General features: G+C 45.0%; 1 protein-coding gene across 2 annotated transcripts in view; it reads left to right on the top strand.

Moving 5' to 3' along the window:
* The window catches only part of LOC122807596 (myosin-IIIb-like), a 2,420,886-nt gene that overhangs the window by 945,570 nt on the left and 1,452,780 nt on the right, over positions 1–22,536 (top strand). For both annotated transcript variants that reach the window (XM_044078517.1, XM_044078510.1), the window contains exon 5: positions 11,716–11,818. In XM_044078517.1, the coding sequence (XP_043934452.1) occupies positions 11,716–11,818 (103 nt within the window). The remainder of the gene's footprint in view (positions 1–11,715; positions 11,819–22,536) is intronic.

Raw genomic sequence — 22,536 nt, 5'->3', positions numbered from 1 at the left:
TATAAAGGAAGGCATCCGGCTCCTTTATATCAGTCTTTCTTGCCGTGGAGCCCAAAGCAGAAGCAGTTTGCACGAGTGCCGGTCGGCCGCTACCAGTGTTTCGTTTCCGAATTCAAGTTGAAGTCTTCGAAAGCTAAGTACCCCGTTAGGGTCCTTTTTTCTTACACTAACTGATGTCAGAAAAAGTTAATTGTCACCTTTGGAAAGCAAGTACCACACTCAGACTTCCACTCTTACTGCGTCATTTGTCTAGGCCCAGTCCACGACATCCTTCATTGTCACTTCTGTGTTTTAACGCCAAAACTATTCATTGTCGGGCTCTTATTGTAGCCAGATACTTCTGTTCACAGTCCTCGAATTCCAATATGGCTTCGGTAAGCCATCCGATAGCAAATCTTCCGAAAAAACATAAAGATAAAGACAGACTGCACAGGACCAAACCTTCCACGGATGACACTTTTGTCAAGCTGGTTATCAGTCCTCTGGAACTCAGTGAGGCACTTTCGTAGCCCCTGATGCCCGCTTCAGTTAATTCACAGGCTGCTACAGAGACCCTTTTGGAGTCCGGTATGCCGCAGAACTCTTCTTCGTCTAAGGATCCTGTGGTCGTCTCTTCCTTGGATGAGTCCGGAGCCACTGTGTAGGCACCGGCTTTCAAGGAAGTCCTTCACAACACCGAATCCCGACATAAACCACTGCCTTCTTTCACAGCTACCATTCTTTTGAAAACAACATTGTTCCTTAGGTTCAGTGGTCGAACCACACCCAAGAAACTAACTACCCATTCTCAGGCACCTGCTCCCTTGCCTCATTCACAAATGCTTAAAATGGCAGGAGAGCTTATCATGCTGATTAGGGGAAGCCAAGCCACTTCCTCAAAAAGGAAAAGAGATCTGTCTGCAGTAGTTTTGTCAGAACAAGAGTCACATGAATCTGATGCATCTGACTATGAAGACATGCAGCCCATCCCCACATATGATGATTCTGATGCAGAAGAATCCATTCCTTCAGCCTCTCCCCCAAAGGATTTTTCCTTTGGGTAAACCCTGCACACCTTAAGGGAGCATTTCCAATGGGAGAGTCAAGACTACCCACAGTCTAAAAAGAGATTCAGAGTTCCCGGACCTTCCACAACACAGGCCCTTAGCCATTTCCCCAGTCCTAGACGTGATGGATGATGTCTTCCTTGAATCCAGCTTGACTCAAGACACCCTCCCTCCTGCTCCCAGAAAACCAGACAGGTACTACAGAGTCCCTGCCTCTCACAAATATCTTTTTAAAAATCCAACAGCTGATCCTGAGGTCATTACTCAAGGGCCTAAAGGGATTAAAGCAACCTCAGCTAAGAATCCCACCTCCTCAGACAGGGATTCCCGAGCACTGGACAGATGGGGTAAAAAAGTATAGACCTCAGCTACTCTTGGTATCAGGGCACTAAATTGTCAGTTCCATATACTTAAGTATCAGCAACATACCTTGGAACTCAAACAAAAAATGTCCTCCTTTCCTGCATGGGCAGCATTTAAAGATTTACAGGACTTAATGCATTCTGCTGGTCAAGTAACTAAGCACACTTTGCACTGTGGTTTTGATGCCCTAGAAGTTTCTTGCAGGGCAGCAGTCACTGGATCTGTCATTAGAAGACATGCATGGCTTAAGGAACAACCCCTGCCAGACCATGTCAAATCAAAATTGTTGGATGCACCCTTGCACAAAGATATCTTATTTGGCACTAAAGCAGAAGTGGTCTTAAAAAAGATGGAAGAAAAAACAAAATCTATGCAGACTGTTAAAAGATTTCTTGCAGGTCCAGCAGGCATTTTTCCTCCAAACACTAGTCCTTTCCTGCTGTGAGTAGACAGGGCCAGTCTAGGTCCCGTGGAAACAGACCCCCCCCCCCCAGACAGCAGCCCCGGGGGTTGCAGAGATCTAAGCAGTGGACTACCTCCACTTCAAAACCAGAGAGTTCTAAGCCCCACCCCCTTATGGTAAGAACTCACAATGACTCGCCCCCTCCCAACCCCGCTTCTGTCTGTCTTCACATACCCCTAGGAGGAAAACTCTCCTTTCACTCAAGCACTTGGGCCACCATTACCAAGGACCAATGGGTTCTGAACATTGTATCTCAGGGGTACAAATTCTCCTTCCACACCCTTCCAACCCCAAAAGGGTTCCCAGATCTACCACCAAATCATTGGGCAGAGGCTCAAAAGCAAATACATTCCCTTCTCTCCTTGGAGGCAGTAGAGCACACACCTGCAGAGCAGAAAGGCCAAGGCTTCTACTCCAGACTTTTTCTGGTGCCCAGAAAAGAGGGCACCTGGCGCCCCATCCTTGATCTATCCATTCTAAGGACCTTTCTGGTGATTCCAAAATTCAAAATGCTCACCCTCCAGCCGCTGCTACCCATGCTCTCCAAGGACGCCTGGCTAGCCACCCTGGATCTAAAAGAGGCCTACCGCCACATTCCTATCAGAGAGTCCTGCAGAAAATATCTCTGCTTCAGGGCAGGATCTCAACACTTTCAGTTCTCTGCGCTTCCCTTTGGCTTATCTACTGCTCCCAGAGTTTTCACAAAATGCCTGGCTTCAGCCATTGCCTTTTGCAGACAAAGAAATATTCAAATTTACCACTACTTAGACGACTGCCTTATTCAGGCAAACAGCCAGGAAAAGCTGCTGAAAGACCTGGCCTTTGTAAGGACCTACTAACCTCCCTAGAGTACACAATCAACGAAAAGAAATTCAAACAGTTACCCACCAAAAGAATAATCTTCCTGGGAGCAAGTCTGGACACAGCATCCCAGATGGCATGCCTTACACCAGAGAAACACATTTTCATATCAACTTACTTCTCTCAACTGGCCATCAGGCTCCAGCTTTCTGCAAGGAAAATCCTGCAAGCCCTGGGATTCATGTCCTCTTGCATACCCCTCATTCCATATACCAGACTGCATATGAGGAAACTTCAGTGGTACCTAAAGAGCCTTTGCTGTCAACACTCTCAGGATCTGGAAACTCTTCTACCTGTTATTCCATGCCTGAGGAAGGAATTTCTTTGGTGGGCAACAGTCTGCTCCCACAACAAGGGACTGCTCTCCCCACACCCAGCTGCTCAGACCCTCATCACAGACACATCAGGCAACGCTTGGGGTGCACATCTGGATGGCAGGTGCATACAGGGCCAATGGAACCCCCAGCAACTCCCCCTGCACATCAGTCAAAAAGAGATGATGGCTGTGCAGCAGACCTTGATAGCTTTCAAACCCCTTCTCTCTCCAGGGGTTCTCCTGATCAAAACAGACAACACCACTGTGATGTGGTACATCAACAAGCAGGGAGGGACTCATTCCTACACGCTGTGTAGGCTGGCCATGACCCTTTGGTTCACAGCTTCTTCCATGCAAATACACCTGTTAGCACAATACCTGCCAGGCTCTCTCAACTCCCTGGCAGACCAATTAAGCAGAAAGCTCTTGGACCCCCACGAGTGGCAGCTCAACAGAAACGCCTTCTTCCTAATAACTCAGAAATGGGGAACCCCGGAGGTCAACCGCTTTGCTTCCAACACCAACGATCAGCTCAGCAAATTCTGCACCAGGGAGCATCACTGCATGGCTTGGAAAGTGGATGCCCTGTCCTTCCCCTGGGTAAACCTCTCAGTCTATGCCTTTCCTCCCCTACCTCTCTTTCCCATGGTACTGCTCAAAATAAGGGAGGAAAAAGCCAAGGACCATTCTCATAGCTCCAGACTGGCCCAGACAGCATTGGTACCCCTTAATGCCCAGTCTGTCCCCGCTGTCTCCATGGAATCTTCCTCATATTCCAAACCTCCTAACCCAGAGGGAAGGGGAATTCGTGCACCCCCAGTTGCAAACACTCAGTTTGGCAGCTTGGCTTTATACCCTAACACCTGACCAATCTGCCATCCTCAGTAAACAGGCTCTGGATGTTATCCGAGAGGCCAGACACCCTAGCACCAGAAAGTCTTATGCAGATAAATGGAAAAGGTTCTGCACCTGGATCCATGCTAAGCAAGACAATATGTCACAGCCCTCCATCCCTCTCATCCTAGGTTACGTAGCTGACCTACTACACAGTGGTCTCTCTTTCTCCTCTATAAAAATTCATGCCTCTGCTATTTCTGCTCATTTTCCCACGGAGCAGCCTCTTTTTTTTTCACCCTGTGATTAAACAGATCCTCAGAGGGGCTAGCAAAGTGAGGCCCTTAGAAGGGCACCAACACCAGCTTGGGACCTTAACTTTGTCTTGGAAAAGCTCATCCTGCCCCCTTTCGAACCAGCTTCTTCTACAGAGCTAAAATCTCTCTCCTGGAAGACAGCATTCCTCCTGGCCATCACTTCAGCCGGAAGAGTCTCTGAGCTGCAAGCACTCATGGCGGTGGAACCCTTCTTCATCTTTCATGCAGACAGGGTATCCCTCAGAACTAATCCATCCTTCATGCCTAAGGTGGTGTCCAGTGTGGCTCTCAACCAATCCATCCATATATTCTTTGTGTTTCACTGTTGCAGTCATTACATTTGGGTAATCTGCTGCCAGGTTGCCCTCAGTCGGCCTGAATTCCAAAGTCTTGGGTCCTGCGTTGGTTGCTGTCTTCTCTTCCATGACGTCAGGTCGTCAGGGGTATAAAACATGCAGCCGACGCCATTTTCTTTAGTCTTTCTTGCCGCGCAGTGCCCGAAGCAGAAGCATTTCGCAAGTGTCAGTTGGCCGACTACTGAAATATTTGAGTTAGTGTTTCAGAACCGAAGTCTTCACTAAAGCTAAGTACCCCATTGGGGAAACTTTTTTCTTGCGTTTTACCGATGTCAGAAAAAGTTAATAATTGTATTACTTGTGGGAAGCAAATACCTCATAAGGATTTCCATTTATACTGTATTCCTTGCCTATGCTCTGATCACAATGTGCCTGGCTATCGTTTTTGTACTAGATTTAACCAACGCACTATTACGTGTCAGTATATTTTTGCATCTAAGTATTTTGGAAACCGATTTAACTACCCAGAAATGTCGTTGGATAGCAATCCGACTACCGGAGTACATAAAAAACGCAAAGAAAAGGACAGAGAAAGGAAGCCGAGATCCAAAACCGGCGATGAAGCTTCTCCTAAGCCAGTCGCTGGTTCACCGTTACTCACTGAGGCGCTTTCGCAACCCCTGATACGCGCTACCTTCGAGTCACAGGCCTCTACCGACACCCATGTGGAGTCCGGCATGCTGGATGCATCTCCCTCAGATGGGTCCAGAGCCGCTGAGCAGGCACCGGCTTCTGAGGGTGTATTCAGACCTCAACATTTTTATATTAAACCGACGAAAGCTGCAAAACCAAAGGCAAAGACACCTTCTAAAACTAAAAAACTGATGCCTGAGCCACGTGCACAGGCCTTTATGCCTAAAAAGCAGATGATCAAAATGGCTGAAGACCTTATTACCTTGATCAGGGGTACCCATCCCCCTCCAGATAAGAGGCCTAGGCAAGACACTGACTATGAATCTTCAGATCAGGTTTCTATTTCTTCTGATTCCTCTTCTGATCAGGAATTATCTTTACCTCTCTATGAGGATTCTGATGCTGAGGAGTCTATTCCATCTGCATCTCCTCCTGAGGACTATTAATTTGGAGAAACCTTGCATACCTTGAGAGAGCATTTTCACTGGGAGAGTCGAGACTTCTCAGAATCAAAAAAGAGGCTCAGGGATTTCCTCCTTCTCGCTCAGCACAAGCCTTTAGCCATTCCCCCTGTTTTAGACATTGTGGATAATGTGTCTAGCCTGACCCCTGACTCCTTACCTCTGGCTCCCAGTAAGCCTGACCGGTATTACAGGGTCCCTGACTCTCATAAATTTTTATTTAGAAATCCTGCTGCTGATCCTGAAACTATTTCACAGGGTCCAAAGGGAGTTAAGGCCTCAACAGCAAAAAACCCTACCCCCTCCAACAGAGATTCAAGAGCACTGGACAGATGGGGAAAAAAGGTTTATACATCTGCAACCTTGGCAATCAGGTCCTTAAACTGTCAATTTCATATGCTTAAATACCAACAACATGTTATGGGATTGCTGAAACAGAAAATGATGTTGATTTCAGAATGTGCAGAAAATAAGAATTGCATGAATTCTTGCATGCAGCTGAACAAGTTGGAAAGCATACTTTGCAATGTGGTTTTGATTCTTTGGAGGTCTCCTGCAGGGCCGCAGTTACTGGATCTGTGATTAGGAGGCATGCCTGGTTAAAGGAACAAAATTTGCCTGATCATGTTAAAGCTAAATTGCTAGATGCACCTTTACAGCATGATTCTCTGTTTGGTATTAAGGCAGAAGAGGTTTTAAAGAAAATGGAAGACAGTCTATGCAAACTATTAAAGATTTCTTACAAGTGCAGCCACCTAGATTCAGTAGACACTGGCCTACAAAAAATTGGTCCTTTCCTGTGTCAGACAGAACTCAAAGGGTCAAATTCAGATGCCCTAAGGGTTCCAGGTACCAGGCGCAAGACTCATACAGGTCAAAGCAATGGGGCGCATCCACCTCCAAATCTGGAAGAGATAAAGCGCAAACCTACAGAAAGCAATCCCAATGACTTCCCTCTGCCTACACCAAGCACTTATCTTTTGGCAGCACCGATAGGGGGGAAATTAGCACTTTTTGCTCAAAATTGGCAGTTAACCCAGGACAAGTGGGTACTAAACATCGTATCACAGGGATACAGATTCTATTTCTACACTCTGCCAATGACAAAAGGTTGGCCAGATCTACCAAAAAATCAATGGGCACAGGCACAGAAACAGATTACGTCCCTCATGGATATGGGGGCCATTCAGACAGTACCAGAACAGGAAAAAGGACAGGGTTTTTACTCTACTGTTCTTGGTACCCAGAAAGGTCAAGGCCTGGCAGCCAATACTGGATTTATCGATTTTGAACACATACCTGGACATTCCAAAATTCAAAATGCTCACTTTGCAACAGCTTCTGCCCATGCTGGGCAAGAATGCTTGGCTGGTGACTCTAGACCTAAAAGAGGCATACCTGCATGTCCCACTAAGACAATCATGCAGAAGATACCTCAGATTCAAGGCTGGCTTAATGCATTACCAATTTTCTGCACTGCCCTTTGGCTTATCTACTGCGCCCAGGGTCTTTACAAAGTGCCTGGCACCAGTAATTGCATTTTGCAGACAAAGAAGTATACAAATATATCCTTACTTGGACTGACTCATTCAAGCAGAGAACAAGGACACTCTTCTACGACACCTGGCGTTTGTGAAAAGGCTTCTAACATGCCCTAGGGTACACAATAAATTAAAAGAAATCACAACTGGTACCCTCTCAAAAGATAACATTCCTGGGTGCAAGCTTGAATACAACTGCCCAGATGGCTTACCTCACGCCAGACAAAGGCAACTGACTACTTACTTCAAACTGATGGCAACAAAAACCCAGCCTTCTGCAAGACAAATTCTGCAGGCTCTGGGCTTCAAAGCATCCTGCATCCTACTAATTCCATATGCAAGACTGCATATGAGGAAACTTCAGTGGTACCTAAAATATTTATGGAGTCAACATTCACACAGTCTGGAAACAATGATTCCTCTCATCCCCTGCCTGCAACAGGAGTTTCTATGGTGGGCAAAGGCCTGTCACCAAAACATGGGATGGCCCTTCACTCGACAACCTCCCAGCCAGACCTTAACAGACGCATCAGGTTATGCCTGGGAGGCCACATGGCAGGAAGATGCATTCAGGGCATATGGGCACCAAATCAAATGCATCTACATATCAACCAGAAAGAGATGCTAGCTGTTCAAAATGCCCTAACAGTCTTCAAGGGCTTACTTCATCCAGGGCAACTACTGATAAAGATGGACAACACCACAGTCATGTGGTATATAAACAAGCAAGGGGGCACACACTCATACCCCGTTTGCAGATTAGCCGTGGCACTGTGGAACACAGCTTTGACCTACCAAATAAATCTTCAAGCTCAATACCTGCCAGGAAAACAAAACACACTGGCAGACGATTTAAGCAGAAACCTTATGGATCCTCATGAGTGGAAACTGAATCCACAAGTCTTCACTATGATGGAAGAGAAATGGCGGAGCCCAGACATATACCTATTTGCCTCTCCTCAAAGTTATCAACTGAAAAGATTCTGCACAAGGACTTATCACAGACAAGTATGGGCAGTGGACGCCCTATCCTTCAGTTGGAAAAACCTATCAGTTTACACCTTTCCTCCTCTGCCTCTTCTACCCAAGGTCCTTCTAAAAGTCAGACGAGAAGCCAAAGATATTAATTGCTCCAGACTGGCCCCGCCAACACTGGTACCCAATCCTAAGGAACTTGTCTCAATACCCAGCTTGGACCTTGCCTCAAAAACCACAACTACTGTCCCAGCAAAACAATCAGATCCTGCACAATCAACTACAGACTCTGAACCTGGCAGCATGGCTAATCCTGTAATCATACAGACAACACCTCTCAGTAAAAATGTGATGGATGTCATTTTGGAAGCCAGAAGGCCTAGTACTAGAAAATCTTATGCTGACAAATGGAAGAGATTATGTGCTTGGAATCGAGCACAAGGAACTGATACAGCAGAACCACAAATTCCTCAGATATTACAATACTTAACTGAGATGTTTGACAAAGGCCTATCTTTTTCTACAATCAAAATCCATGCCTCTGCCATTTCGGCTCATTACAATACAGTACCACCAATCTTTTTTCATCCTTTACTAAAGCAGTATCTTAGAGGAGCCAACAATCGAAGGCCTCCTAGAAGATCACCATTACCTGCATTGGACCTCAGTTGTGTTGGAAAAGCTCACCCTGCCTCCATTTGAACCAGCTGCTACCGCTGATATAAAGTTCTTATCATGGAAGACAGCTCTGCTACTAGCAATTACTTCAGCAAGAAGATTTTGAGAGCTACAGGCCCTCATGGCTGTAGAGCCTTTTATCATATTTTGCCCAGACATGGTGTCTCTGAGGACAAATCCTACTTTTATGCTTAAGGTCGTTTCCAGTGTGGCTCTTAACCAAACAATTCATCTGCCAACTTTTTATCCAAATCCGCAGAACAAAGGAGAGAGAATTCTGCATTCCTTGGACGTACACAGACAGCTAAGATTCTACTTGAGCAGGACTAAAGCTCTAAGAAAAACTGAGCAATTACTAGTGTCATATGCTGCAGGATCAGAAGGAAAGGCTATTTAAAAGCAGGCAATTTCAAAGTGGATAAGCCATTGCATCCGTTTCTGTTACTTATACAATGGCAAACCTGTGCCCAAGGGCATTAGGTCTCACTCCACCAGGGCTGCAGCTACTTCAGCAGCCTTTCTCAGAGGAGTACCAACCAAGGACATTCTAGAGGCTGCTACTTGGAGTTCTGTTCACACCTTTACAAAGCATTACCATTTGCCTCTCTACTCTAAGTCCAGGGCAGGCTTTGCCACTGCAGTGCTGCAGGGCCTTATAGCCTCACCTAATGCTGTTTAGCTCCAGCCTCCCAACCAATACTTTGGGACTCTACCCAAATGTAATGACTGCAACAGTAAAACACGAAGAACATAGTGCAGTTGTGTACACTTACCATAAATGTAGATGTTCGAGTGTATTCACTGTTGCAGTCCAGGTTACCCTTCCGCCATCCCCCTGTCATTCTACAGTTTATCTTTTCTTCTCTATCTTCTACAACCTATGTGGTGTATTTGCTTGTAGATGGAGGTAAAGTTAAGTTTATATTGATGCATGTATATATATATATATTTCGGGGCACCTGACATCGGGGGCAAGAAAAGCTAAAGGAAATGGCATCGGCTGCATGTTTTTATACCCCTGACAACCTGACGTCATGGAAGAGAAGACCGCAACCGACGCAGGACCTAAGACTTTGGAATTCAGGCTGAGGGCAACCTGCCAGCAGATTACCCAAATGTAATGACTGCAACAGTGAATACACTCGAACGTCTACATTTATGGTAAGTGTACACAACTGTACTTTAACCACCTTCTTTCCTAACCCCAAAACAAGGGGGAAAGGATTCTGCACTCTCTAGATGTGCACAGATGTCTCAAGATGCTATCTGGATAGGACTAAACCCTTCAGAAAGTCTGATCAACTGCTGGTTAGCTTTGCTTCAGGGGGCAGAAGGCAAAGCCATCTCCAAGCAAACCATTTCCAAATGGATAACACACTGTAGTTATTTCTGCTACAAACAGCATGGCAAGCCTCCCCCCAAGGCGGTCAGGACACACTCCACCAGAGCAACCTCCATCTCAACAGCTTTCCTCAGAGGAGTCCCCACCAGGGACATCCTGGAGGCTGCTACCTGGGCATCTCTTCATACTTTTACCAAGCATTACTACCTCTCTTCTCCAAATCCAGGGCAGGGTTTGCCTCTGCAGTCTTGCAGGGCATGCTAGCCAGCCCCTAGCTTCCTGGACTGCCTCCACCCATTTCTTCAGCTTTGGGAATCTACACAAATGTGATGACTGCAACAGTGAAACACAAAGAACATAGTACAGTTGTGTACACTTACCATAAATGTAGATGTTAGTGTATTCACTGTTGCAGTCCTGGTTTCCCTCCCTCCATCCCCCTTTCTCTTTTTCTCCCTTGTTGTTCTCCTTCCCTTACAAGGGACATATTGGTATTTATTTTCCACTGGTGGGGTTCTACCATCAGAGCCTGGCCCCCTACTTTGGGGGCTCCTGACAGGTTATGGCAAGAAAAACTGATGTAATGGCGTCGTTTGCCTTCCTTTATACCACTGACGACCTGATGTCAGTCCTCACATGGCAGCAACCGACACAGAAATACTAAGTCTCTGGTATTCAGGCCGGCAGAGGGCTACCCTGGCAGGGATAACCCAAATGTGGTGACTGCAACAGTGAATACACTCTAACATCTACATTTATGGTAAGTGTACACAACCGTACTTTCTTGTATTAATGAAGCTGTTTGACTTGTGAAGATACAGGCAATCAAGGAGGAAAGGGTAAGTAATGTCTCAGAATACAGGGCAAGTTTCTGACATGGGTTAGGGGCAAGCTCTGAGGGTTATGAAAGATATGCCCAGAAGTTTGAGTAGCAGGATTGAACCGCATTTTTGTGTGCAGCAAAAATAAGCAAGGCAAGCCCAAAACATCAAACTCTTCTGAGATTAGCAAGTCTGCTTAAAAAATACAGTTGCCCAAAACTAAGGTTCGTAGGTGTTTACTAGGCTAATGATCACAAGGGCCGTTTTAAGCCTAACTATGCATCCCAAATCTCATACCCTTGATGAATGTAAGCAAGGGTTTGGGAGATCATTTACACACACGGGCCTGGGAGATGAACCATTTACAGGTTGCCTGTGTCCATTAGAGACATAGTACTGTTAGACTGTAGAATGCAGTATCATCTGCACTTCTTACTTTGGAACAACTTGCATTGTTTTTAGTTCATTATTTAAAGCATGCTATGAAAGTAAAGTAAGTAAGGCAGAAGAGTCATTTTGGTAAAGCCAGCTTCAGGGACATGAGAGTACACATTAGATATAATTTGAACACTCAGTATATGCAGTATGGCCTAAAGGATAGAAATTGCTAAACTATTTTTGTCTGCGATTATCATCTCTCAAGATGTGTATGTGCATCTATGTTGTATCCAGGCAGGAGATTCTAATCCAGGCATCTTGTTTCTGTAGGTGAATCCTCTGTTGGAAGCTTTTGGCAATGCTCAGACTGTAATGAATGACAACAGCAGTAGATTTGGGAAGTACATTCAGCTAAGATTTCTCAACAACTGTGGTAAGAAACATTTTTTTTTTGCTTTCATTCTAACTGCTGTTGAAGGCATTTCTCAGTGGTGACTGGGACACATACTTGGGCTTTTGTGGCATTTGACTATTAGGCTTGTGGCTTTTGACAATTAGGGAGTACTACAGTTTGTCTCTTGTCACTGTTTGTTTATTTATTTATTTTTTTGTTTGTTTTACTTTTAAAAATGTTCTCCCATAACTGATTGCTCGTGGTGGCACATCAGTCCATGAATGTTTTACCACAATTGGTATAGTGTAGTCTCCAATATTATATTAGTCAGAAAAAAGGGAAAATGTGAATTTCCCTTCTTTTAAAGGTTTCCTTTTCTCCTCCTTTGACCTTAGATGTGGTATGCAGAGATTGGAGTATAGGGTAGAGTCCCTTTATCAGGTAGTGCAGACCTCCCCCTACCTAGCAATAGATTGTTTTGTAATATTTTAGTTTTAGATTTGTTAAGGCATTGATCAGGAGATTCTTTTTAGTTCTGCATTTTAAATAACTGAGATGCAGTTTTTCCTCATGGGTCTGAATATAATCATTGTGACAGAATGTAGCTTTGCCATTATTTGTAAAGTATGATGCCATTGATGTTTTTGCATATGTAGCAGTTAAGTTTGTGCATATTCTAACGCACCAGATTTTCACAATGACAGAATATACAGAAAATATTAGAAACCGGGAGAGGTGAACCCCAGAGAGTCCTTAAGTCTTTTTATCAAGAGAGAATCACAGAAAAAGTCATTATTAGTACCCAATGAAACCAGGCAGTTTATTAAATATGGTAAAAACATGCAGTCTGCTGTTGTATTTAATAAAATTATACAGGTGTCCATAAAACACGACCTTTAAGTATTTGAGTTCAAAGTACATTTTATTAACCAGTATATAAACTTAGCAGTCAGTGAAAGAAGAGAATACTGTAAAACGCTTGCTTTAAGGTAGGTATAGATTTTGCACAATTGCACAATTTTACAAACCTTTGAATGCGTGCTCTGAAAAGTTCATAGGTTGTACTGGGCTATCGGCTCTAAGGCCTATACAAGCCTAACCATAACAATTCCCTGGCAATTTTTTCCCACAGTATTTACTTCCCTGGACCCCCCTATCTAGCAAGGCGACTGACGTGATCCCCGGGGTGAATTTCCTGTCTCCCATCCAATCATCAAGATTCCTTTTGAAGAGGGCCAAAGAGGCGCGCTGCTTGACATGTATGGGCAGTCTATTCCAGAGTCTGGGGAGTCTATGGGTCAGGAACCTATCCCTCCAGCATTTTTTTTTTCATTGTGAGGACAAGGTTTAAATCCTTGGAGCATGTATCTTTGAGGGATTGGGATTTCTTTAAGTGTAGCATGTCCAACAGCTCTGGGTTTGACATGACCTTGTATGTTAAGCAGAGATCACCTCTGAGTAGACAATATGCAACAGAGTATAGGTGGAATTGTTTTAGACGGTCAGCATATGGCATCTGCTTTAGGCCTCAGGCCAATAGCCTAGTAAGTTTCTATGGCCCTATGTACCAGTACTAGTTGATTGTACTGAAGGTGGTGGGGGGAGTTTGGTCCAGTTTAGATGTTTTAGGATGTGGCAGTGATGAGTTCGGCTTGGGCAGGTAGCTGCAAATTGTGCAATTTTATTATACGTTGCTCTAGTGTATTCTGTATGGTGGTAGTGAGGTTGGTGAAAAGTGGGGAGGCATATACAGTAGGAATGGTAGGAGGAAGGTCTTGGCTATGGTTTGTTTAGCTGCGTTGGTTAGTAAAGGTTTTGCTGTATAAAGCAGACCCATTTTTTTTTTAATGGCAGTTTGGAAATGTATGCCAAATTTCATGATGTGAAGTTGTTCTGTCTCACCGTTCATTCTTATTGATGGGTTCGGAGCCTATCCTCTGCTCTGACTCTGCCAACTGCAAAAGCTCAAGGTCTTCAACCAGCTCAAGGCCAACTCCCTATCCTATGATGCATCCTGATCTTCCCCCAGATCTTGTTTGGTGCTGCAACTGATCGGCCGTTCACCAGCTTTGGCCAGTGAATAACTTTTCTTCTTTAGAATTTATAGCTGTTATATTAGCTAAAATAGTCGTTTAGCCATTTTATGTAGTGTGTGTAGTTTGTTTTTTGTAGTTAGATCTTTCAATACTTAGATTATATTGTTAGTCTTAACGTTGTTTTTTGTTAGGCCTTATCTTCTCCCTATCTCTATTTAAGCTAGTTTAATAACAGAGAAATTAGTGGCCGTGTTTTTATGCCCTTTTTTCTCTCTTGATCTTCCTTAGTTAAGTGTGTGTGTTTGATAGATTATAGCCCTTTTTTTTCCACAGGGCACAGGGTTTTTTCTTTTTATATAATATCAGTGTGTGTTGTATTAGCCTTTTAGCTCTTCTTTTTTATAGGGCACATAGTTATCTTTATTACTAATATAGTAGAAGTTAGTGGCTGTGTTTTAAGGCCTTTCTTCTTGATCATCAGTGATGATATACTGTGTGTGTGTGTGTGTGTGTGTGTGTGTGTGTGTGTGTGTGTGTGTTAGTGAATTTGCAGCCCTTCCTTTTATACAGGGCAGATAAATATTTTCAGTGTGAGCTTAATTTCTAAAGCCTTTCTTTTCACAAGACTTTACTAGCTTTTGTGTGAATCTATTGTTACTGTTTTTTCTTTGCTGCTGTTGGTTTGTTGAAAATGTCTCAGCAGGAGAAGGAAAAAGCCAAGTCTGGCTTCAAAAAATGCCCTAGATGTGGGCAAAAGATGTCCATAACTGATGGACATACTGAATGTGTTTACTGCTTGGGTGAGGTTCACCTTCAAGAAAGCTGTTCTGTATGCCACTCCTTCATCTCAAGAGTGTTGCATGAAAGAACGAGAAAGTTAATGGATAAAGGTCTGCTTAAATCCTCTTTTCAAGAGTCATTGGATAAGTCAGACAAACACTCCAAAAAGACAGCATCAACTAAAACTCCATCTACATCGAAGTCGGCTTCTAGTAAAGGGTCGACATTGGTTCCACAGCCTTCGGAACCGACTGTCATTATGGTTAGGAGCCAGTCTCTTCTACCTTAAAGTCCCCTATATTGCAATTGGTGGCTTCGTCACATTCCTCATGTGCCTCTGCCTGATTTGGATGTGGACCGCATGGTGAAGAAGCTTCTACAGATACCGGCACTGACAAAAGTTTTATCGGCGCCGACCCAAGGGGCTTCAGTGCCGACCTTAGTTCATCCTACACCTTCTGTTCCTCCTCCAATCTGCATGGATGTTTCGGAGCCGGAGAGTGCAGAACTGATGATTGTGGACCCTTCAGGTCTGACACCTTCTATAGGTTTTTCGTCCCCAACTGCCATAATATCTTCGGCGCCAACCGAGGAATCTCTGGTCCGACACTCACCGGTCAAGTCCGGGGGGGATAGTAGGACCGACTTGCCAGTGCAGACTTTATCTCTCGGGGTTTAAGCTCGAGTGAGTTCAGACCCGACCTCTGGCTCGGAGCCCTATGTACCAATGCAGACTATTTCCATCGGTTCTTCGATTCCGAGGGATCCCTCTCATTAGGACCGAGGGGCCTTCAAGGCTATGAGGAGGGCTTTGTCCACCCCGACAACCACTCATCAGTTCGAGCAGCTCCCTCCCTGAAAGCACCGGTGTCTGCCTCTTCATCACATGCTCCATTGAAGCGTAGAGATCCTGAGCCTCAGGAAGCTCCGTTGGGTGAGCCATGATGTTCATCGTGTTACCCTGCTGCAGTCATCACACTTGGGTTATCCTGTCGTCAGGTGGTCCTGCAGTCAGCCGGATTTCCAAAGTCTTGGTTCGACGTCTGTTGCTGTCGCCTCATCCCTGACGTCAGTGCGCCAGGGGTACATATATTTCAATTGACGCCATTTTCTTCAGTCTTTCTTGCCGCGCAGTGCCCGAAGCAGAAGCTTGCAAGTGCCGGTCAGCCGACTCCTGGGATTGTCGAATTCGAATTGAAGACCGAAGTCTTCTATAAAGCTAAGTACCCCATTGGGGAAACTTTTCTTGCCTCAGACCGATGTCAGAAAATGTTAACAATTGTATTTCTTGTGGGAAGCAAATAACTCATAAGGATTTTCATTCTTATTGCATACCTTGCCTAGGCCCTGATCACAACGTCACTTCTTGTCGTTTTTGTGCTAGATTTAATAAGAGTACTATTAAAAGACGATTTGATTTTGCACGACACTATTTTGGTAGAAAATTTATCTATAACATGCCGTCGGAGCTACCGACTACCGGCGTGCACAAAAAGCGCAGGGACAAGGACCGACAGCCCAGGCCTAAGCCCTATTCCGAGGCCTCGGTTGATCCGGTCTCCGGTTATCAGTGAGGCTCCGACGCAGCCTTTGACTACCGCAGTTCTGGAACCCGAGTTCGCTACAGATATTTTGACGGAATGTACTAGGCCGACGCAGCCTTTTACTTCAGGCCCTTCCGACGATTTACCTTCCAAGGACGTCGGTGCTTCTGAAACGCCATCGGTTTTGAAGGCGTTTTTCAGACTGACGACTCTTACAGTCAAAACGTTTTCTAAGTCGAAGACTCCTCCTAAATCAAAAAAGGCTACACTTCAGTCTCCTGTTCAAGGCCCTATGCCTAAGAAACAGATGCTCAAAATGGCTGAAGATTTGATTTCTCTTATCAGGGGTTCTCAGCCTCCTCCTGACAAAAGGCCTAGACAAGAGGAAGATTCTTCTTCCTCTGAACAACTGTCTATTTCTTCGGATTCCTCTGAGGACCAAGACTATTCCTTCTCTCCTTATGAAGATTCTGATGCTGAGGACTCTATTCCCTCAGCTTCCCCTCCTGAAGACTACTCTTTTGGGGAAACTTTACACACTATGAGGGAACATTTTCACTGGGAAGGTCAGGATTACTCTGATTCCAAGAAAAGGCTCAGAGACTTTCTTTTACTCCCCCAACACAGACCTCCAGCCATCCCTCCTGTTTTGGACATTGTGGATGATGTCTATTTAGAATCCAGTTTCAACCCTGACTCTCTACCTCCTGCCCCGGCCAAGCCTGACAGATACTACAGAGTACCTGATTCCCACAAATTCCTTTAAAAAAGCCCAGTAGCTGACCCAGAGACGATCTCCCAGGGTCCCAAGGGGGCTAAGGCTTCCATGGCTAAAAATCCAGTACCTTCTGAAAGGGATTCAAGAGCACTAGACAGGTGGGGGAAAAAGGTTTACACCTCAGCCACTTTAGCTATGAGAGCACTAAATTGTCAATTTCATATGCTTAAGTATCAGCAATTTTTGATCTCTCAGTTAAAACAAAAGATAACCTCCCTCCCTCAACAATCTGAATTGAAAGAAGTACAGGATTTGTTGCACGCCACCGAGCAGGTGGGCAAACATACCTTACAATGTGGGTTTGATTCTTTAGAGGCCTCCTGCAGAGCAGCTGTCACTGGATCAGTTATACGTAGGCATGCCTGGTTAAAGGAACAAAGTCTGCCTGATCATGTTAAAGCAAAACTACTAGATGCCCCTTACAGCAGGATGTTCTTTTTGGACTTAAAGCAGAAGAAGTTTTAAAGAAAATGGAAGATAAGGCGAAATCAATGCAGACAGTCAAAAATTTCCTACAAGTACAATCCCCTCACTTCAGCAGAAACTGGCCAACAAAAAATTGGTCCTTTCCAGCCACTGACAGACCTCAGAGGGGTAAATACAGGCGCCCAAGGTGCAGAGGACAACCACAAGCTCAGTATAAACCTCGCCAATGGGGCACTCCAACCCACAAGGGAGGAGAAGACAGGTCTCAACCCACCAGAAGGCATACTCAGTGACTTGCACCTCAGCTGGCCAAACAAAGCTCTTTTGTCAGCCCCCTTGGGGGGAAAACTAGCACTATTTGCAGACAACTGGCACATGGTCACAAAGGACAAATGGGTCCTAGACATAATTTTACGAGGATACAGATTCCACTTTCACACCTTGCCAATAAAAAGAGGAATACCAAACCTGCCACAAAATCAAAGGACAGAGGCTCAAAAACAAATTACAGCTCTCATGGCCATGAGAGCCATTCAACGGGTACCAACTCAAGAGCAAGGCCAAGGTTTTTACTCAAGGCTCTTTCTAGTACCCAGAAAAGAAAATGCTTGGAGACCAATTCTGGACCTTTCAATTCTAAACACTTACAAGTTCCCAAATTCAAGATGCTAACACTACAGCAGCTTCTTCCCATGTGGGGCAAGGAAGCATGGCTGGTAACATTGGACCTCAAGGAGGCATACCTGCATGTCCCTATCAGACAAAGTTGCAGAAGATACTACAAGATAGAGCAAAATCCTTAAAAGGTAAGACACCCTTGATCACTATAAGTAAAAAACTAAGAGCTCTCATAAAATCATCCAAAGCAAATTTTGAGAGAAAAATAGCTAAAGACTCAAAAGACAATCATAAGGCCTTCTTTAGCTATGTTAGAAACCTGGGAGGAAACTCCCAGATATGCTCAGAACTAGTTCAAAATGATGTGAAGATTACTGATCCTACAGACATTGCCAACATGCTGGCTGACAGGTTCAGTGCAAACTTCTCCCCTCCCCAAAGGAGAGATATCTATACCAAGCGATTGCAGCCCCCAAACATCTCCAACGCCCAAGTGAGAACTGCTCTCTCCAAAGCAAAAACACAGCATCCATGGGACCTGATGGTGTCCCCGGCTGTGTGCTCCACAACTCAACGAGGAATTAAACCCCACAGCTAGGACAGCTGTTTAATCATAGTCTTACCTCTGGATACGCACTCCAGGAGTGGCACACTGCAACTGTGGTCCCACTTCACAAAGGCGGTGCCTCCACCGACCCTGGAAATTATCGGCCCATTAGCTTGACAAGCCTTATCTGCAAAGCCATGGAGAGGATCATAATGGACCTCATAAATAAAGACATAGGGAATTTGCAGACTTTGGATCCATCCCAGTTTGGCTTTGTCAAAGGCAGATCATGCCTTCTAAACTTGGTTGACTTTTTCGAAACAGTCACCAAAGCCATTGATGAGGGAAAGGCAGTCCATACAGCCTACCTCGATCTGGCGAAGGCCTTCGATACAATACCCCACTCGGGTATCATTGAAAAACTCATCAGCTTAAATGTTAACCCATACATCACAAGATGGGTTGCAAACTGGCTGAGTGACAGAACCCACAGGGTCAGAGTTGCTGGCGCCATGTCAGACTCAAAGCCTGTCACAAGTGGTGTACCACAGGGCTCAGTCCTGGGCCCACTCTTGTTTGGCATCTACTTTTCCAAAGTACAAGCAAACACAGGAAGGGTTATGGCTGACAAAGTTTGCAGATGACTGCAAACTGGGCGCCATAGTAGAAAACACATCTGATGCAGATATCCTTCAGAAGGGTCTCACAGAAACGGATAACTGGTGCCAGAGCCATGGCCTAAAGTTAAATGCCAAAAAATGCATAGTCATACCCTTCGGGAAAAACAAGGTTACCCCTAGCTACCAAATAGGTGGCAATCCACTGAGCACAGAAGAAGTTATCAGGGACCTGGGGACCCAGGTTGATAGTAGTCTGTCATTCGACACCCATGTAGCTAAAGTAGTTAGGAAGACCTTCTACATTGCCCACCTTATCATGAAGGGATTCTCATCTAGATCAAGGGAGGTCATAGTCTCCCTATACTCATCACTCATCAGACCAATGATTGAGTACAATGCCCCATTCGAATGTATCTGACCCGACACTTGCAGCAGCTGGAGAGGCCACAAAAGTTCCTCACCAAAAGGATAAAGTGTCTCAAACATCTGTCCTATGCTGCCCGACTGCAAGAACTCCAGCTCTATTCAGTCGCACGCTTGCTCAGAGGTGACCTTTGCCTAACATACAAGGCCATGTCAAACCCAGATTTGATGAATATGCTTCACCTCCAAAAATCTAGATCCGTCAGAGCCACAAGGGCGGGAGACTTAAACCTCGACACGGCTATTAATAGGACGTGCTGGAGGGATAGATTCATCACCCAAAGACTCCCTATGCTGTGGAATAAAATCCCGGTATATGTGAGGCAGAGCACCTCGCTGGCCTTATTCAAGAGAAATCTTGACCAATGGATGGGAGATCGCAGATATACCCCAGGGATTACCTCAGTGTCACTGCTCAACAGAGGCACAGCAAAATAATGGGTATAGTTCCCCATACTAAAGGGGTGGCGTAAGCCACAAAACTATGGGCTAGGCTTGTAAATGCCCTCGGGCAGATAGCCTAGTATGAACCTATGAACCTATTTACCTATAAGATACCGCCGTTTCATTGCAGGTTCAACCCATTATCAATTCTCTGCACTGCCCTTTGGCTTATCTACTGCGCCCAGAGTTTTCACAAAATGCCTGGCACCAGTAATTGCATACTGCAGACAAAGAGGAATTCAAATATATCCATACCTGGACGACTGCCTCATCCAAGCAGAAAGAAAAGACATTCTCTTACATCATCTGGCTTTTGTGAAGCATCTACTAAATTGTCTGGGGTACACAGTAAAGGAAAATAAGTCAAAACTAGTACCCTCACGAAAAATGACATTCCTGGGTGCCAGCTTGGACACAACGGCCCAGAAGGCTTATCTTAACACCAGACAAGCAACTACAACTGACTGAATATTTCAAGACAATGGCAACAAAGACCCAATTAACTGCAAGAAAAATTCTGCAGGCTTTGGGCTTCATGGCATCTTGCATTCTGATAATACCATTTGCAAAACTGCATATGAGGAAATTACAGTGGTACCTAAAAAGTGTATGGTCTCAACACAGCCACAGCATGGATACAGTGATATCTCTCATTCCCTGCCTTCAACAGGAATTTCTATGGTGGGCACAGGCATGTCACCTCAACAAGGGTCAGCCTTTCACCTTGCCCCCATCCAGGCAAACTGTCACAACAGATGCTACAGACTATGCCTGGGGGGCACACATGGCAGGGCAATGCATTCAAGGCCTATGGACTGCAGAACAAAGAAAACTGCACATAAATCAAAAAGATATGCTAGCTGTACAGAAAGCTCTGACAGCCTTCAAGGATCTACTACAGCCAGGACAACTTGCAATAAAGACGGACAACACCACAGTAATGTGGTACATAAACAAACAAGGGGGCACACATTCCTACCCTCTTTGCAGGCAATAATCTTATGGAACACAGTTCTGGCCTACCAAGTCCAGTTACAAGCTCAATTCCTGCCAGGACAGAAAAACACATTGGCAGACGACCTAAGCAGAAACATCAAAGATCCCCACGAGTGGAAACTAGACCCACAAATATTTACAATGATAACTCAAAGATGGGGCCTACCAAATATAGACCTGTTTGCCAGTCCTCAAAACTACCAACTGACAAAATTTTGTACAAGGACATTCCACCATCAAGCTTGGAAAGTGGACGCTCTCTCCTTCAGTTGGAAAAACCTGACAGCATATGCCTTTCCTCCATTACCTCTTCTCACAAAGGTTCTTTTGAAGGTCAAAAAGGAGAAACCTTGACTGATTCTCATAGCCCCAGACTGGCCATGCCAGCACTGGTACCCGCTATTGAAGAATATGGCCCACAGCCCACCATGGATATTGCCTCAAACACCTCATTTGCTCACGCAGCAAAACAAGCAGGTTCTACACAGCCAGCTCAAAACCTTAAACCTGGCTGCATGGCAAATCAGTTAAGCATCCAACCAGCCCCTCTTTCACAAGCAGTACTGGATGTTATTCTAGAAGCCAGGAGGCCAAGCACCAGGAAGGCTTACTCGGACAAATGGAAAAGGTTTTCTGCTTGGAACCAAGCTAAAGGCCAAGACACAACTCAGCCTCATATGCCTCACATTCTGCAGTATTTAGCTGAGATGTTGCATAAAGGACTTTCCTTCTCCTCAATTAAAATCCATGCTTCAGCTATTTCAGCTCACTACGACACGAATCCACCTTTATTTTCAAATCCTCTTCTAAGGCAGTTCCTCAGAGGGGCAAAAAACATTAGACCACCTAGAAGAGCTCCTGCACCAACATGGGACCTCAACTTTGTTCTGGAAAAACTAACGCTACCTCCCTTTGAACCAGCTTTTTCTGCAGACCTTCAGTTCCTATCGTGGAAGACTGCCCTGCTCCTGGCAATAACTTCTGCTAGGAGAGTCTCAGAATTACAGGCACTTATGGCAGTGGAACCTTTCCTCATTTTTCATCAAGACAGAGTTTCTCTACGAACTAATCCTTCCTTCATGCCTAAGGTGGTTTCCAGTGTAGCTTTAAATCAAACCATCCACCTACCCACTTTCTTCTCCAATCCACAGAACAAAGGTGAGACTCCTGCATTCCTTGGACATTCACAGGCAGCTTCGTTACTACTTGGATAAAACTAAGGCTTTCAGAAAAACTGACCAGCTCTTTGTTTCCTATGCTACAGCTTCTCAAGGGAGGGCCATATCCAAGCAAACCATTTCTAAATGGATAGGCCATTGAATACGATTCTGTTATACCCATCATGGGAAACCAGTTCCTCCTACCATTAGATCCCACTCTACCAGGGCTACAGCTTTTCTCAGGGGGGTTCCTACCAAGGAAATTTTAGAAGCTGCAACTTGGAGTTCTGTACACACCTTCACCAAACACTATCACTTACCTCTTTATTCTAAGTCCAAGGCGGGCTTCGCCACTGCAGTTCTACAGGGCCTCATTGCCTCCACT

The sequence above is a fragment of the Protopterus annectens genome, chromosome 1.part1, assembly GCF_019279795.1.
Source record: "Protopterus annectens isolate FY-2018-M chromosome 1.part1, PAN1.0, whole genome shotgun sequence".
Classification (NCBI taxonomy): Eukaryota; Metazoa; Chordata; order Ceratodontiformes; family Protopteridae; genus Protopterus; species Protopterus annectens.
This window is presented reverse-complemented; position numbering and strand designations above follow the sequence as displayed.